Below are 19,474 nucleotides of genomic sequence, written 5' to 3'. Positions count from 1 at the left end.
GGCTCCTCATGAAGCGTGCCCCGCGCGCCGGCCAATCGGAGCTCGCGGTGCAATTCTTTACCATATTTGGAAGTACGCCACGCCTAGCCGAGCTCGCCACGAAAAGCTGGTGGGCTCAACGTCAACGACGAACCACGTTGACCACCTCATCGGTCGTCGGAATTGGTCGTCCGCTCCTCAAGCCAGTACGGTGAGCGTCGAGAAAGGTTTCTGACATTAAAGGGCGAAACTGTGTTTGATAGCCACGGCTCGGCGACCCTAAGGTTCGATTTTCGGTTCCGCTAAACGCGCTCTGATCGCGTCGCCTTTTACGCGCAGCCGGCGTCCTTCGCTCCCGTCGGCGTTCTCTCTCTCTCTGCACGTATCTTTCCCCCTCGAACGGGACGGGAACGCGTTTCTGTCAGGGACTGCTTCTTGTCTCTGTTCGGCGCCGTTTAGTAACGCCACCGCAACCGTCGTCGCCTCCCCGACCCCTTCAACGCCGGGACCGAACTTTTTCTCTTCCAAATTCCTCCCGATTCTACTGAAGGTAAGCCCGGAAAGCAGCAGTCATCTATTTTTAAATTCATGCCGAGAAGCCGACGGGCCGGCTTTTTGAAAGTGCGCAAGTCGCCGGTCGCTGCATCTACTAAACTCCCCGGCTTGCCTGTATCTCGTGCGAAAAAAAAAAAAAAAAAATGTTTCGCGCCGTTTTGGTCTTGAACTTGGGCCACCTAGACCCTCGACCGTCACCGCTCATAGCCGGCGAAGTGGTCCTTCAACGACCGGTGTTCCTTAGGCCTAACTCAAGCCGCGCGATTCGGCAGACGTTCACTCTTCAGTGCACGCTAGCACCGCGTATTTTCTGAAGACAAACGCCCCTTTTGGAGGCAATAACTCGTCTTGCATCTCATCGACCCTTTGTTGCGTCTTGTCTACTGAACCGCATCGCGCATAGACACCGCCGGGACAATGAACCACTACCGGCGAATCTAGATGCCCTTTTTGGTTTGTTATTCTTTCATTGCTGCGACTTTCGTTTCGCGAGCGTAGTGTGCTCGTGTTGTTAGCTTTTCCAGTTAAATGTTTCTAAAGCGTAATTAACGTTCCCTTGGAAATAGTTTCATTCAACGGCTGAACGTGCATGCCGGTCTTTGTGCCGGCTAGCCCTCCAAGGCCTCCGCCCCCAGCGACATCGAGATTCCGGATTCCTGGCATGAGAGGCGCCGGGTGATTCTTATATCGGCGGCACTTCTGCAGTATTGTACAGCACTACTTCAGGGCTGTTTGAGTGATTCCCACATTTTATTTTTTCTATTACAGCGTTGCTGGCCTAGCGGCTGGCCAACTTAGGCGTGGTTGCTACTTGTTTCTTGAAAGTGTCACCCTTCATGGAAATTCTTAACGCAATCAGCCCCTAATATACTTATTAACATGTTTACCGATCCGAGCTTGATTTTTGTGGGCATTACGTGTGTGTGGACGTCGATTGCTGTGGCCAATGATTCTACGTTTACTTCAGCTTGCTGACTGCCTGAGTCTTGATATTCTGCATGTAATTTGCAACCAGTAGGTAATTAATGCATGTGACAGGAAGCCCATGAGTCATAACACTGCATGAATTTTGTATAACAAGGATCCGCAAAGAAACAAAAAAGTCATTTAGCAGCCAGTCTGTCGTTCTCTGCGAGACGGCGTTTTATTTTATTTTTTTGCCTCGGATAACCGAACTTTGACTTGCATCACGCGCAGAAGTGACACGTATATGCCGTTTTTTTTTTTTTTTTTTCGGCCACATGATTTACCCAACGGAAATGGGTGCTGTCGAGAATGCATTATGCTCTTGTGAGCGCTATCGTGGCTATCCCTCCCGCCGGATAACGGATTTCCTTCACCGCTATCAGCGTTTCACAGCTTATCTGATGACAGCCCTAGTGCCTTCGTGGCCTGTGCTGCGCCCCTGTGCTCGCAGGCGTTTCGAAACTTTGCCAGGGCGTGTCCTGGTAGATTTTTCTTTTTCGGTGCTAAGAATTCAAAGCCTGATGCCCAGGCGACTCAGAAGGAACCTGCATAGCTGGTTGCTTTTAGTGTGCGTTTTACATACATTTTTCCTTTTGTTGCATTAGTAGTATATCACATGTAGTCCTTTGTGTTTGGTTTTGACGGATGGACATTTAGGCAGCTACGTCACGGGGCTCGTATTTGTAACGCTACCACTTTACAGCACACGGTCAGATAAGTTTGGCTGCGACTACAAGGATAAGGCTGAACAAATGTATTCGTTGCCTATGTAGAAATTGGCATTGCATCTCTCAAGCCTTGACTTTATAATCTATTCCCCACGAAACTAAGAGGATGTCTTATGGTGCTAACAGCTCCGGCGAAGGGCTAACGTCCCCACCTCGCGATGACATCATGGAGAGGACCCGATTAATTCAGCTGGCATTTCCTTGTCGGAGGCACTCGCAGTGGCACGTCGGGGGAGTGCGGCCCCTGACGTCACAGCGAGAGGTCGCTTTCTTGCTCCCCGGGCATGACGTCACCTTGGGATGTCCGCACGGCCACGGCCGGTCTCAATGATGGCCCGTCTGGTGTGGTGACGTCATGCTCGTCTGGAGAGGGAGCGGTCAGCGCGAAATTCGTACTTTACACTCGGCGAAATATCGTGTCAGCGATGGAAGGCGTCAAAGTCCCAACTCGGGCTAGCTTCTTCGCCTGTCTGCGGAGCGACGGCCATGAAACTGATAGCCTCAGTTTACGTTAGTCGCCTGTTGCAGTGCTCATTATTTGGAAATACAACAGTAGCCCGGTGGCCACTTGTTTTCCCATCGGTGGGATATGCCTTGAGAGACGACTGAGAACGGGGTCCAAAATAAATCAATTTCCGATATTTGTTTTCGGGTAGCTTTTCACTGCATCGCACCGATTATTTCTCGAGTGAAATTAGTGACGTGCTACTAAGAAATATAGCGTGTGCTTGACTCTAGCGATTCAAGACTGCTCATGGCCGATAGGCGGTCGACTGTCTCTGCTATACCGATCGTAATTTGGTTCTTGGAACAGTTGTGAACAGTGGCTGCATCTATTTCGAAGCGATTGTCGATTCTCGAAGTGCAGGTTCCCGAGTGGAACGGAAACAAATGGCGGCAGTAAAGATATCCGGCCGGATTTTCATCTCTGCTCTGTGCAGCGGCGAATTGTCGTTGCAATTGCTAGTGCGTTCTTTCCTCGGATAATTGTGCACTCTGCGTTTACGGCGCCCGAGTAAATAACTGCTACTGGCGAGTTGAGATTTAGGCGGTTAGCTGCGCAAACCCTGTGTAGCATGTCGCTTCTAAGCGTGACATGCCGTTGCCCTTATAAGTACACCAACACCACACAGCGGAAACAGCGTTAGGAACTGTTGAAAGGGTGAATTTAAACTCTTTTATTTGTCTTATAACATTATTGCCTGGTACATTTCACGTGCCGTTTCGGTGCTCAGGGCATTATTGACCACGAGGTGCACTAGTGATAAGGCAAGGCACACTTTCGGTTAGGGGAGCCACAGTTGTGCTGCAGCTTATGTATTAGAGTGACTTAGTGGACTAGTTACACCAGCGCACGACGAACGCCACCAGCGCAGTGGTGCTTGCCCAGAAATTTAGTTGTGCCGTTTCACCTTTCGCACTTGTACCCAACTACAGAAACGGAAATCGAGCTTACCTCTACTTGAGCAGGTCTGGTGGACTCTCGGCCAGCATTCGCTCGAGCCGGTTCAGCTGGCAAGGCGGCGACGTCGATTAGCGAGTTGTGATGCTGCTTTGCAGCTACGGGAAGCAGTATTCTCGAGGAACGGCACCGCGAGCGAACGATTGCAGACTAGTGAGCGCCGCCATATTGGTCGCGGGCGGAGAAGAGAGAGAAGGAATTTTGGAGGGTTGCCAGACGAGACCTGCCGGAAAGCGCCGCGGCCGGCCTGGCGCGGCAGTCGCGTTGAGAATCTTCTGCGAGGGGGCGGTGTTGTGAGCGAGCGTGTCCTAAAAACGGGTCCGCCAGCCTGCGCTGGCGCTAGAAGCGTCGTTAGCATCGTGTTGTTGTTTGGTGGAGAGGGAGGCCGTCGCTTGTTGAGAAGGGGGAGGGGGGCTCTCCCAAGGCGGTTCTAGCGGGTCTGAAACCGTTTTACGAGCCTTTTTTGAGCAGCCGGGCTTGCTGGGCCTTCTGAACGTGGGGCTTCACTCCCTGAACCTCGAAAAAAAGAAAAAAGAGGGGGGGTTCTGCGTCGGCCATGGCCAAAATTGGGTCGGCGGGTCGAAGCGCTGAAGCTGCTCGGTGAAACATCGACGTTATTTCTTCAAAGTTTGCCAGCAATGCTTCGAACTGTTGCTGTATTTTTTTTTTGTTTTTGACGCTGCGTGCGACGTAGTTGACAGGAGAGCACGTTTTCTGCTAAAGCACCTCGCGCTCGTATCCGTTGGCGGCTTCATGTGGGCGACTGTACTGTTCCGCAACGAGTATGCTTGCAGCGACACTCTTGTTTCCGACTTATCATCGTAGCCTGGTGCCGAAACCAATAGTGGCGCCACTTCCGTTTCCGCGTTCTGCGGAAGAAAAGGAATGTTTCGACGTTTGAACCAGATTTTTTTGTTCGGCTGTCACCGTTGACCTTAAAAGCTAACGTTATTAGATAACGTAGTTTCGGGGCCAGTTTGTGGATTTCTTTAGTAAATATGCGCTACAGGATTGGACGAAGGAAAGGAGCAGACAGCGCACAAGGATGTCATGTGATTCACATCTGAACAGAAAAGATGGGAAGAAAAATAGGGAAAATTTTGTGAAAGCGTTTCATCATACGCCTCTGATCTATTGTACTTTACATATTGGCGTCGTGAGCTTTAATTATGCTTGTGGGAGCAAACATGAGCGAAAAAAATGAGAGGATGCCTAAGTGCTCTTAAGAACGGCACTGCTGTACGCTTGCATAGAGACTGTGCGTTGTTGCTAAATGTAAGTAGCCAGTAGTACTGATTAGTAAGGCTGAGCAGTAGAGGTAAGCAGTAGTGTTAATAATTTAGAGGCTTTCATTTCTACCAAGTGTTGCTGTAATATTTGCTGTTCCGTCTGACGCAGTCGCACGAAGCCTGAAACTACCGCACTGAACAGACGCTCCTCGGTGGTGTAGATATAGTGCGCACGCGGCTTGCAAACTGAAAAGGCAGCGCTTCGATTACCGCCGACTCTAGCGGAAATGCCCGCAGGAAATGTTCGCTCTCCACCGGGAATCGAACCACTATCCCTCCGATCCCTTGCCAAGTGCACAAACCAATCAGCCACGCTGGGCTCGTGAGGAACCGATCTCAATCCACCTTTTCACAAGGCCGCTATGCGCATGCGCGTCTTTCTGTTGAAGACAAACCACCAACCCCAGTTGTGCATGCGCAGTTCTTTGGAACTAATCTCGGAGGCCATGTGCAGTTAATATTCGTGACAGGCGCACGCGACAGATGGCGGTAGCTGTCAAGAGCCTATATCACTGTTTTGCAGGTGTCTGCGTCTCCCAAAAACGTTTTCAACCAGGAGCCGACAAATTTTCAACCACTGCCAGAGGGCGCCACATTTTGTAAAAAAAAAAAAAAAAAAAGGCGAATTCTCCTTGTCTGTCCATTGTGAAGATAACAGTCGCGATGACAAGGACGATGCAGTCAGTGATGGTGATGATGGTAGTAGCGGTAACGGTGCATTCGGTTGATGAGATAGTAGCGACAGTGATGATGATAGTAGGAATGATAGTGACGGTGCAGTTATAGTGAAAACAGACCTGTAAAGTGGCTTTCGCCATTTCCGCTCTTACGCGGACTTAAACGCAGTCCTGTATTTTTTTTTTTTTTCTGCAAGACCTTTTTTCTTTAGAGGAGGCATTTCGTATAACCGTGATTGAGTGGGTCCTCGCGGCCTGTGACGTCACTCCGCTGACCAAGCAGGGAATTTCATTGTCACGACGCCGGGGTTTCTGGCGAACGTGCGTGTATGTAGGTTGTAGTACGCTAAAAAGAGGCGTTTCACGCGACAGTTTTGTAGAGCGGTCCTTTGGTCGAAAAAGCATTGCCGCCGCCGTACTTTAGTTTCGAGGAAAAAGTGTCGGAAAAATAAAAAAAAATATGCTCCTGATTTCGAATCGGAATTGTGACACAACCGTTCTTTGTGCGTTCGTGGTCGTGTCATACCACTCCGCTTTCCAATTGGCCTCCATCTCTGTTAGTCAAAACCGGTAACAATATTTGCCTCTAATTGTATGCCGTTCCTCGTAAGTTAAGATTTCGACCGAAAACAGACAAATTGCCTTCCTTTCTCCAGCAAAACCAAACTATCAGAACACACTGTGCCAATCTTTGTGCTGATCTAAAATTGTACATTGGTTGACGGGGAAGCAAAGGTGCAGTACCTGTCGAACATTTTTCGGTGGACACCTGATCCGCGATGTCGGCGAAGGGAAGAAGGCGGGGGTGAAGGAATATAGACAGGTGCAGTAGTGTAGGGCTTCGGACCACCTTGAGTATCTCTAACGGGCCGGAAATAATCTGAATTAAAAGGCGCTGTCTCGTGTGCTCTTCAGGCGTAGATTGAGCGTCGTCCTAATTTTGATTCATATTGCTTGTACCGGCGCGATTTCATGGTGTGTTGGTTCACAGCTAAGGGGCGATACATACACGACAGGCCGTGCTAGCACGCTGGGAGCAGGCCGATCGCGGTGGGAAAGGACGAGGACTTAGTCGCGTCATGTATTCGACGGTGGCCAAACAGCTTGCGCGAGAAGGAATATTTATTGATTGCGCGAGGTTTGGCTGTGCGAGGCGTCAGCGAGGTTTCATTTGGATGTCGTCGGTATGATGTACAACATCGTAATGGAAGTTGGTCCTTGCACGCCAGCGCCTCTGGTGTTGGTCATCTGCCCGTGGCTTCTCATATGATTGCGCGATTTTCGCCTTCTTCGGACCCCGAATACATGGGTAGAGAGCTAGACGAGAGGTGCAGAGCTGCGGCGGTTTTTCTTCGCTCCATTTGTTTGACGAAGAACACGGGGTTGCGTGGTTACTCGAAGAGCACCCTGCTGTAGTGTGGTTTAGGGAGCACAAAGTCAAGCGGGCGAGTCTATCGGAGACAGTTGTCTCTCGCTGGGTGAGCGATTTGCGCTCATCTGTGCGTTCCCTTTCAGCAGTCGCTCGATAGATAGAGCACAACCTTCATTTGCCCGTGTGTGGTCTCGGCATACGAACTGTCCACAACAACGGAAGTGTGTAGGCTTCGATTGCTCAAGCGTCGTCCCCGGTAGTGCTTCGTGCTCTTTGCCCACCCATTCCGTCGAGGACGTTAAAACCCCTCTGGCGCGCATGCCGTTGGCAAGCAGCTTTGGTGGGCAATGATTCTTCGACTGTAATCTCGTCCGAGTCCTCGTGCCACTCGAGAGTCTAAAGTATCTCGCGAAGGAAAATAAAACCACCGAACTTAAGCCGCCGCCGGCGTGGGAAATGTCTGACCTAACGTGGCTCGGTTAGGCGGGCCTTCTGCTGCTACTTACAACGGTGCCTTATATCTGGCCGCCAGGCACCGCGTCTGCTGTCGTTAGCGCGCGGAACGCCCGATTTCGAAGAGGAGTTTTCAGTTCGTCTCGCCGGGAAAAATACGTCCCAGGCGACGCCGAGTAGAGAGAGACTTTCCTCTTTCTGGCGGCGTCTACTGAACCGCTCTTCTTGACCTTTTCTTTTTTTGTCTCGTGTAATACACCTGCCGCCACTAGTCGTTTGGAGGGCGATTGAAGAGCCCGCATATGTAAGGAAGGAAGGAGGTTAGCCATGCTGTACAGTAGTGGGAACGTGCTCGTCTCAGGCGCTTCGGGTGGCACAGTTTTTCTCGGTCATATACGCTCTTTTCCTTCGAGATTTCCTTTTTTTCTCTCTTTTGGAACAGGAGGTTTGTGTGCGTTGAGCGCTGCTCGGAGGGTGGCGCTGTTGCGAGCAATTTCTCTCGGCCCACCTGCGTTGCGTAATGAGCCCCGTACGAGGCGTGCGGAACGGCGGTGACCAGCGATGATACTGGCGGCGGCAGCGGGAAAATAGTAGCGGTGGAAGAACTACAAAAGAATAAAATAAAATAAATTGAAACGGACTGGTCAAGCCCCGTTTGGCTGTGATGTGACGATGCTGTCGACGGGGCCATTGCGGATGGCGACGCGGGGTCGTTTACGTAACGGTGTCGTCCTGACCGGCTGACTGACCTTCGGGGGAAAAGAAAGCTAGCATTGCGTGACCTTGCTTGTCGTGACCGCGCGCAGACTTCGAGCAGGCAAGCCAGAGTGCAACTCAGTGGGCTCAGAAAAGAGGGGCTGGGGGTTGCTAGTAGCAAAATATGCTGGCAACGATATGCGAAACGTAGGAGGAGCTTCAGAATACAATAAAAGATGTTACGCGGATGCCAAGCACGCCTAACCAGTCTTCATTTTCACCCTCTAAGGGTAGCATTGTTCGCGTGCACTCTCGCATGCCTCCTCCTATCCCGTGACTAAGTGACATCACCCTGTTACATAGCTCACTGTTCATACAAGGTGTGCTGCATTTCACGAGGTGTCTTTGCCGATGAGATGTGGGTCTAGTGAAACGCAGCTTTTGCATTTTCATAGTGGACGGTATTCGCAGCTTTTGCATTTTCATAGTGGACGGTATTCGCAGCTTTTGCATTTTCATAGTGGACGGTATTCTATGTAGAGCGCATCCTCCTTTAAGCGTCCATTACAACTCTTGTGACGTGGAGTAATAGATAGCACAGTGTTCTTGTCGCTACAGTGATCCCTGAAGTAGGGTGCCTATCGATGAACGGCGGCGCTGACATCGAGGCACTCTACCCTGAAGTGGCGGGGTTAAGAGAGGAAACTGACACCGGCTACATAAACACAACAAAACTGTGGTGACAGCTGTGCAACATCGCCCACTGCCGATTCACATTTACCCCCCCCCCCCAAGCGCGCATATGTTGGATGACATTGGGCGCACGCGCGGAATTAAATGTCGGCCGGCATTCCGTGTCCCCACCTGGCCAGGTGTGCGCCGCGACCCGCCGCCGCGGAAGCTCATCGCGCGTGAGAGGCCGCCACCTCGGTTGGGCTTCTTCGCTTCCCCCGTTCTCTCTCGCTTACCGGCAAGGTTAATGATCTCTGCGTCGCCGCCTCCACCGCTTCTCGTACTTGTCGCGGCAGCCATCTTTGAAGGTCTCGAAACGCTAGGGCCTTTTTCCTCCTAGATTTCGATTCTTTTTTTTTTTTTTGTTTAAATTTCCCGGACTTTTGCAGGTGTACAAGTGGCCACAGTAGCGCGTTCGGGACGGAGCTGATATTCTGGACAGTCATTCTTAAGCCTCAAGCCATGAACCGGGCATAGTGCCTGCGCGAATCACATTTTCCCCATCCATCACTATTTGTGCCTCCAGGCAGCGAGGAAATTCGCGATTTTCTTAATGAAGATTCCAGTGACGTGTGTGGCTTAGTCCCATGCACCCTGCGCACTCATGCATGCGTGGCGCGTGCAGTCGCGAACGGCCTTGGCATATAGTGTACCGTACCGCGTAGCCACTGTACAGGCTGCGCTTGCGTGCTGAAGCCTGAGTCTCTAATCTCAGCAATTATATCAGCGATTTATAAATAAGTGAGTTCCGCAGTTGCCTGTGTTTGACCTCTTCTAGCTCGGTGAAGCTCGGAGGGTGGGATTTCAGTGTGCCCGACTGCGTTACTATAACGTTAACCGCCTGGTAACCCCATCGCGGATCGACGTCACGCAGGCATGTTGCTCAGCCAGACGCATATCGGGTTCGCCCTCCTGACTGTACTCGCTGCGCATCCTGTGTGCGCCGCGTAACGGGATGCCGACATTTGTCATGCCGCTGGGCAGGCAGCAAGAATGCGTCAGCGGGAAGGGGCGTGCCTTTTAAATATCGTTTCCGTCTCTGTCTTTAGCTTTTTTTTTTTTTTTTTTTGGAGGCTGCGTCGCCTGTCGTTGACCGACAGGTGTTGCTCACTGCCGCTTGCGATTATGCAAAGCGCAACAAAGGCGTCGGGACAGAGACGAGGAGGAACGACGGGACATGCGCCAACTGCCGCGCCCCTGAAGCTGTGCGGGGGCCGTTATCAAGGTGACGGCGTCTCCCGTTGAGCCGAAAGACCCGGCGCCGTAGCTGTTGGCGTGTCGCGAAAATGTCGACAGGTTCGGGCCGCCGCGCATAATTGAAAGCGAATAAAGCGTCAAACTGTCATTATGAGGTCACAGCTCGACTCTAGCGTCACGGCATGTGAAAGATTTTGATTGCCCTTATAAGGTCACGACCTTTGGGTCACACGTCAGGTCTACCCTGCGCCATTGAGGCACTTTCGGTGGATTCTGTTAAACGAAGCCGCTGTGCGTCTTGTAGGGAATTAAAAAAAAAAAACGAGAACTTGAGAGACAACCATGCTTTCTTTCGCAAGAGCAGAACGCGATAGTAAAGGATCCTTGAAGCTTCTGATGCTCAATTCAGGCAACGATCTGTTTTTGCACACGTGATTTTCTGCTCCTTAATCGAAACAGCGCGTACATTCGTGCAATGAGTGAGCCACCGCACGCTTTTAGTGCAGTTCTTTCCATCGGAAGCTGTCGCTTTAAAATACAGTATCCATGTCTGCCAAGATACGTATGCGCAGATGAGTCCAGGGCTCTGAAGAGACCCATAAAGGCTGTCGCGTCGTACGCGGAACTGAAAGTTAGCGTCGACCTTCGATATTAGCTTGCTTGAAGTTAGTGCCTATGATATGCTTGCATATGTCACAATGTATTGTCACTTCCACATGTGATTGCCCCGTATTTACTTCTTCACGTGGGTAGTTAGGCGCGCTATGCTGAAGATGTAAAAAACCAGCTAGCCACCATTACAGCATTGCTTCTGTATTTACTGCCCCGCCGTGGTGGTGCAAGGGAGGGCGCTCGACTAGTGTGTCCAAGGGTGGGGGATCGAATCCCGGTCGCGGCAACAGCTTTTCGATGAAGGCGAAAAGCAAGGCGTCCGTGTGCTGTGCGATTTCAGTGCACGTTAAAGAACCCCAGGCGGTCGAAATTTCCGGAGTCCTCCACTATGGCGTCCCTCATAGTTCGAGTCGTTTTGAGACGTTAAACCTCGCAAACCAAACCGTATTTAATACACCTTGTCTGGGCAAACAGCCAATGCCGTCTTCATGGGTGGCGTAGTTTGCTTCCCGGGCTGGGGGCATCTGGCGCTACTTTTAAACTGTTTCATCAGTGATGTCAGCTGCTGGGATCTTATGATCTTGAATTCGTTTATTTTAAATCGATTCTTTACTGTATGGAATAATTATTCAATTGGTGTCACTTCCTGTGTTATAATTCTGTTCTTGCTGCTTTTATTCGCTTTACAGTAGTATAGTTGTAATTAGATCTTTTATTGTAGGCGCGAGCTACCTTTATCGAGCTACATTTCAGTTTTTTTTTTATTTTTTTTTTTTTTTTTTTGCACCAGCTTTTCTGCCCTTGCATTTGTTTCCGCTATGGAATGGGCTACTAAACTGAATGGAGCACCCTCACGGGACGTTACGCCGTTCATAAGCCGGCGACACCTGGCCCACCGTGGCGTTGGCCCCGTTTTCAAGAGGGATCGGCGCCAATCTGTGCAGCACGCGTCCAGCATGGCCTCTCCCCTAGCTCTCGCACGGGCTATGTTAATAGGCATGCCTTCGGGTTGACGGCACCGATGAGGGAGCTAAAAGGGGTAACGGAACGTGGTGCGGCGGAGGTGGTGTTACCCAGCTCACGTGCGCGTCTCTCGGTTTGACACCGTGCTTGTCTTCAGTGTGAAACACATGCACGTGGCTCGAGGCCGGCGGGCGCACTGCCTCTGATCTCCTGTTTACGCTGATGGGCTGCTCGCATCGTGTAAACTATCGCGGGGCGGCGTATGATCGTAACGACCGAGTTCGGTGGGTATTGCTCACGGCTAGGCTTTTTTGCGTGCGGTCGCTTCTGCTTTGCCCTCGTGATGAGGTGGGGTAAGCCAGCTGACCGCTGTCGCGTGGTAGTGAGGGCTGCTCTTTCGTATTCAGTCCGGGAGGTGCGCGTGTGGCCGTTGGCACCTGGAACGCGCACCGCTTGCCGACCGTGGCTAACCCAATTCTCTGCGAGGTGCCTCCGTCTGTGCGGGTGCATATCGTGCGCCCTTTTAGCGGGCCAGAAACAAAAGGCGCCGCTCTGCTGCGCTTTCTTTTATTCGGGCTGGCGAGAGAAGCAGATTCGCGCTAAATGACGGGCGGGCTCGAGTTGTGCACGCCCCGGTGTGTGCGCGTGCGTGCTTGTGTCTATATGCCTTACGTGCAGTGCTGTCTGCGACCCGTGATGCGCGTCGTGAGAAAAAAAAAAAAAAAGCCCGTTGCTTTCGCGCGTTATTTCCTCGAGGGGTGTCCGCGACGGCATCGTGGCGAGTTTGGCGCCGCGCATGCTTGCTTTTCTCCACTTTTGGCGCTGTTTTTCGCCGCAAGTGCACTGCACGGCTGTGCCGTTCCTTTCCGCCGTCGACCCTTGCGTTTGTAGTTAGTGACGTCGTCGGTGGCGAGTCATGCGTTCCTACCAAGCAGGCATTTTCCGGCCGCTTCTTCTGGCGAACTAATAATCCGACGCACGCGGCGGGAGCGACTTGGATTTCGAAGCGCCAATTCCTCCCCCATCCTCCTCCAACACACACACGCGCGGGGTAACAGCGAGCGTAATCGCTTCGGGCCTTTTGAAGTCGCTTACTTAGGCCTGCGAGTTAACTGTACGTTCCGCTTCGAGCCGCTCCCTCATCCGTTGCGTGTGTGCTCTGGCAACGGTTGCATCCTCGTAGTTAGCCGGCGCATTCAAAGTAGTGGCTCTTCCAACTTGTTTGTGCTGTGCTGCCCGTTTGGCCGACGATAGTGGGCCAGTCTGTCTGCTTCTAGCCCGGCACTAATTCGTTGCGCGCGGTTTTTCGAGCCGCTCTGCAGTAAGGGCCGCAGTGCACCGATCTCGCTTGTGTGCGCGTGTCGGGGGGGGGGGGGGGGGGGGGGGATATGGTGCGCCTATTACAGCGTTCACTGCACCCTTGTGCGAATCCGGCCACCGTCTGGCGAAATACCCGTTTTGTGCGGGTGGCTAGTGGACCACTTCGCTTACAGCGAATTACTTGTCATAACGAATTCGCCTCCGCTTGTTTAGTTGTTGCCCCCGATGCCGCCGCCTTGCGCATGTGCGCGCGGAATATCGATATAGTGACATCGTACTAACTTTATATAAACCCTCGGGAGCTCGCGGCATTTGCATATACGTGGTTTCTCTAGTCGATCTAGGGTCGTACGATAGTTATAAATGTAGAATAAAAAATGTTCACGCTCTCCACTGTCCGGACCCTACGCTACTGAGAGAAGGCCCGGCCAGACACCGAAACGGCCTGACCCCGACCCATCGCTGCGAGCTGCTGTAATTGCAGAAGGACGATACAGAGAAGTAGTTTCAGGATGATGAGCCTCGTAAGGACTTTTAAATGTTAAGCTTTCATATGAGCTTCGTAAGGACTTTTAAATGTTAAGCTTTTATTTTTTAACATTACTAATTTGAGGCCTACAAACCTGTGCACAGCGAGTACATAAAATTATCAGTTATTATAAAACAACTTGTGCATTGAGGAAATAACGAAGCGTGTGTAACGTTGCTGCATTATGAAACAGTTTCTTTCGCCTTTGTGATTGGTGGCTGCAACGGTTAACATTTTCTTAGCAAGAACAAGTTTTTGGCACGTGGTTGCTTTCCTATTCCTGAACTGCGCTAGCTCCAACTCTCGGCAAGGAGTAAGCAGACTGCGGCCGAGTACTCGACCAGCGAGTCTCGGCCGGGGTACACAGGCATTTGGGCCTCCCCGAGTCCGTTGCGCAGCTCTACGCCGCCTCCGCCGTCGACAAACGAACGGCAGAAACAAATCGGGCGGAGTGCCAAATTTCGCGGGGCGCTTATGCGCGTGCAAGGAAAACACAAAACTCTAAAGCGCCGCAGTCTCGATCCCGCGCGTGTGTCGCATAACTGCGCCGCGGAGCGCGCGCAAAGCCTGTGCTAACAGAGGCATTGATTTCGGGGTCAAAAGGAGGAGTGATTGCGCGGGCCGCTCCATCGCGCGCTTCCTTTCCCTCTGTCGCCCTCTGTCGCCCCCTGCCCCCCCTTCCCCTTGTTTGCCCTCCGGCGTTGTTGAATTAGACCGTTGTGCCGCTTGTCTTGCCCATCACCTTATATCCACTGAAACCCGTCTGTTCCTCTTTATCACGTGCCCTTCCGTCATTCTGGGAGGAATTGACTCACGCAGTCCGGTGCGATGTCTATTGCCTAACTACGTGGTGGCGGGGACCTTCCTGCGTACTGCCTACAGTTACGAAAACAAAAGCTATTACACTGCTCCGTGGATTCATTGCTCATGCCGTGTCCTCTCGCATCATCGCTATCTGTACACGTGTAGTGTTTGGCGATATTGGGGCGTTGCCGTGCGATTATCGGAATGGGAAGCCGCTTTATTTGTTGGGGCAAAGCTGCGTGCGTCTCTGCTCCTTAATTATACTGGTCCAGGTGAGCGCTGACCGAGGCCCTTGTTTCCTCGTCATCCTATATTGGCCGTGGCCGCGCTTGTCTCGTGGCTGGATTGACGCCGCGAGGCAGGAAACCACCAGATATTTCTTTTCTTTTTGCTTCGCCCGTGACATTGTAAAGCGCGCACCATTCCTGCTTAGCCGCGTTGGCGGCGGCGCAGCAACCACTGTTGTGCGGTTGTTGTGATTGTCATAAATTAAGCCTTGATGCTAGCACAAGTTTGTTACAATTTAGGGCTAGTCTATAATCGTGCGCTTCGTTCTTATCAGGGCTTTACCGGTGCTCAGTGTCCTGTACGACCGTGTTAAAAAACATTAGTTGCGGTTTAACTCTGGTTAGTTGAATTGCGACAGCAACGGCGGAAGCTTCTTTTGCCTGCTACGTTATTCCCCTATCACGCCCTATCAATGTAAGGTGCTACATTATTGGGGACACTTAAGCTCATCCTAAGTGCGTAAGATACCAGCCCACATATAAATGAGAAGGGTTCAATGCTGCTGAACCGAATGTGGAGCGAAAGCATTAGCTGCCTCGGTCACCTTCGCGGCTGTTCAAGGTCAAACGTGGCCCTTCCCGGGACGACGCGACGGGCCGAAACCAACCTGGCGCAGTATTGCTATCGCAATAAAACCCAGACGGCCGATATTACCCAGTCTTACACTTCGGCGTCCCTCACAACCTGAACCAATTTGGGTCGTTAACCGCCCCATAAACGAAGACCAAAGCCCAGGCGGGAAGAAAATCGGGATTTTTCGTCAGTGCTGGTACTCCTCCGAGCTGGGAAGCTGCATCGTTCAGCCTCTGCTCGGTAACCAGCTCCGGCTGCTCGGTCGTTTGTTTTTGGACACGATTGCTGTGTTCTTAATGACCAGGGGTATAAACAAAGTCCGCCGAGCGGGTGTGAGCCTTTGCGGAGGAGTCCTGGCCCAGAACTTGGCAGCGGTAGGCAGGAGAAAGCGCGTTGTCCGTCTCTCTGGACGAGGACTTGTGCGCTGCTTGGCCGGCGTGTGGGTGTATGGCCCCGCGAGCGTTTGCTGGCTTTTGATTGTTGTTACATTCGCCAGACTTGAACGCCTTGGCGCCGGTCCCGAACATTTTTTTTTTTTTTTTCCCCCGTTGCGGCGGCTGCGGGGCTGGCGGCGAGCTCGTTTTGTAACACCGGGGCCGCCGCCTCGGTGGCGGCTGCAAACTTAGGCCGCCCCTTCCAAGTTACATACCTTATACCTTTGCACCCCGCCAGGGAAGCGTAGAACCACGGCCCTAACTTGCACATAGTAAAAACTTTGTTCCGAGAAAGGAACGTCAAAAGTCTTGGTGGCATCTTCTGACCCAATGAGAGCAATTGGGAAATATTCGGACTGGCCACAGCACTGCAAACACAGAGCTGTACTAGGCTGTGATATAATGAAACTGCGCGTCTGTGTGTGAAGAATTACAGTGACTGGCTTCTTCGAGTGGTTTAGCTGACAAATCGTCTGACGGGTTCCTTTTTTTTTTTCTTTTTTGATGAGCTTGTGCGCGAGCACAGATGGCTGCAATAGCGCCGGCAGGTGCCACTTAGGCCACTGCTTAGGTTTTCTTCACCGGCTCGTTTTTGTTGACACAGACGATTCGCCAAACCATCGGATTCGCTTATCAGCGGCCACCCAGCGTTGCGAATATATTACACACGGTGCTTCCTATGCACCAGGTTATGGCGTGAAGCCGTTGTGATGAACGTTTAGTAACATTGGCTTTTTTTGGTGGTCTCTGCGCAAACTGTTGTAGTACACTGTCGTTCGATAAAAGTGGCATGTGTGACATGTTAGGAACCTGATTAGGGACGTTTCGTACTAGCAAAACACGTCGTTAACTGCAGTAGGCGTTAGCGATGAGTCGTGCTCAGTGAGGTATCGGAATGCAGGGCCGAAGTCGGGCGAGCATTGAATTGGAAGCGTTGGTTTAACGTCTTACTTCGGTAACGCCGGTCAAATCGGCAACCAAGTGTCCTGCGAGAACGGGGAGCTCATGGCCGCTCGCGAAAGCTCAGTGCGGGCGAATAAACAACGCCCTGGCAGTTCGCAATGCCGGCCGAGACTTATTCCCTGTCGATAAGTAGGCGCCTCCTGGTGCAGAATGCAAGCTTAATGACTAGGTCGCGCAGGCTCCGAAACTCGAAGTGCCCGGTAAGCGCTCTTTCGTCCTCCCCAGTTCAATTGACGGTTCTAACGCATTGGGGCGGTCGCGCTTCGGTGCACCGAAGGTCGCGGCCGGCGAGCGTGCTTCAGCACTGTTCCGAGACCGGCTAGCGCTGCGGCATCAACATGACAGGTTTACAGACAAGGCTCGCTATCTGTCATACTTCACCGTGGACACTTGAACCGTGTCTAAGGAAAATAAAAGGAGAAAGAGTTGTTGTACTGAGAGGCTCCTGAATAATGTCGACTACCTGGGGTTCTTTAACGTGCACTGACGCACAGCACACGGACGTTCTTACGTTTCTAAACGCGGTTCGAACAGTGTTTAGTAGCCGAGCGTCTTTTTACTGATAGACCACCACGCACGATGGCCTAAGTCCCGTTTCCGGCGCCATCGTGTCGACAAGTTTCGGCCCTGCTAGAAGCCCGCTTCATGCGTAATGTTGCCTGCGGGAAAAAAAAAATAGTAATAATAACAATAATAAAAAAAGAAAAGCGTTCAGCCGCCTCCAACCGAATGGACGGCGAAGAGCGGCCGGCGAAGGCCAAAGCGGGACATGGCTCGCGCTATGGCTTTTCCAGGCTATTCGGAGAGAAGGATACGCGAAGGGTTCCTTCCCGAAGGTGCTAGCAAGGGTGAGAGATGAGGAGAAGAGTTATGTCCGCTCGAAATAGCCCGCTGGGTGCCCGAACCCTGAGTCCCCGCCGCTGCCCATTCTTGGGTCTCTCGGCGCCGCCCGGCTTTGCGGCGCGTCCCTCCTCTCCCCTCGAAACACCGCGGGGAGTGAGGGCCGCCGCCGGCCCTATATGGCGCTGGCCGCGGACGCTGCGCATACGTCATGTCCGGGTCACGTGACGGCGAACGAAGCATCCGGCGCGCCGTCGCCCCCTCCCTCCCCGTATATATTCCCGGCGCGGTGCCGGGAGGCGTCACTCCGGGCTTCGGCGTTTGCGAGAAGTTTGAGTCGTCCAGGCGGGGCATTCGCTCAACAAGGTGGGCAGCGGCGAACAGCTGCAGTTCGACGCTTTCCTCAAACCCCAAGTGTGCTTTCGGCTTCTGGGCGTCTTCGGCCTTCTGTGGATTACCGACCGATTAGCGAGAGGGATAATCTAAACTGTGTGTTCGGTTGCGTGGCTTAACTGTCACCTGTCAACCGTGCCTACGGCAGCAACGCCGTGCATCTCCTCGTGGATTATTCGCTCTTCCCGCATTGACTTGCGTCGGTGTTAATCCAGGTTTAGCCGAAAAAAAAAACTTCGACGTGGTGTATTCGTGAGTACTGAGAAGACAGATCTATTCGGGGTCCCAGTGGTGAAGGGGGGCGTGGCACGGCGCGAAGCCGGCGCTGAAGGGCGCCAAATTTGAACGTGCCGGTTGGCGGCTTGGTATCCGCCTGGCTCACTTAGCTCGGCTTTTTTAGCTCTCGTGCCGCTGCACGCGTGTGCGGATTCCTAATTGGTTCGATAGCTCTGGCTGCGAGTGCCTGAAGCTTGGACTTTGTTCGGTTTTCTTGCCGTCATTCAGACTTCGGCGTCGCGAATAAGACATCATGCGTTGTGGCCTCTTTCGTGGAAGGGTTACGTTACACTGAGCTTCGCAGGTTGTATTCAGCATTTTCAGTCTAATAACTGGGGCGCACTTTTTTTTTTCCTGTAACGTTGTGCTTCAGTAGCACTAATTGCTTGATGCTCGGCATTACGCACGCTTCCAAGCTGCCCTGCAGTTGTGTTATGCCTCCCGTAACCCTGAATCTTATTTTGTGCAGCTAAACAGCCAACATGTGTGACGACGAGGTTGCCGCCCTGGTGGTCGACAATGGCTCCGGCATGTGCAAGGCCGGTTTCGCCGGTGACGACGCTCCCCGCGCCGTCTTCCCCTCCATCGTGGGTCGCCCCCGCCACCAGGTCTGTATCCCCCCCCCCCCCCCCTTCTCTTAATGACTCTTCCTCAGGCTGTAGCCTCCGGGACACAGGCGATTCTGACGTAACTGAGATGTCAAATGTCAATGTATATTAGTTACCTCTTCCCCCGTTGGATAGCGTCTCGCCATGACTGCCTTCTCGGCTCGTTATTTTACCGCCGTCCAGTTTCATACCACCTCGCGAGTTTTTTTCATCTTCCTCCTCGTGCCGGTAATGACCGTGCTGCCGAACAACCATTGCCCTCGATCTTGAACTCCTCTCACCCTCTCCACCCGCACCGTGTCGGCAAGAAGCTCCGCCAAGTAGCGAGGAGCGTTAAGACCGCCGCAGTTTTCTCGTCGCGTAGGGTTTCCTCTCCGCGTTCCTGAATCGGCACGCTGCGGCAGGGCCGTGACCGTTTTACTCTTTCTTTTGAACTCTACGCGGCCGAGCACGCGCCTCAGCGAGATAGACGGACGGGGTGGCGTGTAATTGCCGCTTAGCGTCGTTTTCCCCCTTGCCGTGGATCTTTCCTGCCTGCGCCCAGAACTGGGCCACGCCGCCGCTGCACAATGGGAGAGAGGGGTGTGTGCGCGTCCATGGCAGCTCGTATCGCCATTATACGCGCGGCCGCCTAGTTGCGTAACCTGGGCCGACCGTACCTGTGGCGAAGCCCCTATCGTTCGCCCCCGTTATCCATATCCAGCATCAGAGCACAGTCAGTGCAAAAAAAAAAAAGTGCAGAACAGCATGCGGCACACGAAGACG

The 19,474-nt window shown here is 52.5% G+C and overlaps 1 protein-coding gene across 1 annotated transcript in view; it reads left to right on the top strand.

Moving 5' to 3' along the window:
- The first annotated feature begins 368 nt into the window (after nucleotides 1-368).
- LOC146189613 (actin 403) overlaps nucleotides 369-19,474 on the top strand; it is a 20,921-nt gene continuing 1,815 nt past the window's right edge. The window contains exons 1-2 of the mRNA XM_084604373.1: nucleotides 369-529; nucleotides 18,571-18,709. Coding sequence (XP_084460499.1) covers nucleotides 18,584-18,709 — 126 coding nt within the window. The 5' untranslated portion in view covers nucleotides 369-529; nucleotides 18,571-18,583. The remainder of the gene's footprint in view (nucleotides 530-18,570; nucleotides 18,710-19,474) is intronic.

Source organism: Amblyomma maculatum, chromosome 5 (genome assembly GCF_055883805.1).
Source record: "Amblyomma maculatum isolate TAMU_Amacu chromosome 5, ASM5588380v1, whole genome shotgun sequence".
NCBI classification, from domain to species: domain Eukaryota; kingdom Metazoa; phylum Arthropoda; class Arachnida; order Ixodida; family Ixodidae; genus Amblyomma; species Amblyomma maculatum.
Note: the sequence above shows the minus strand (reverse complement) of the source record. Positions and strands in the feature narration are given on the sequence as shown.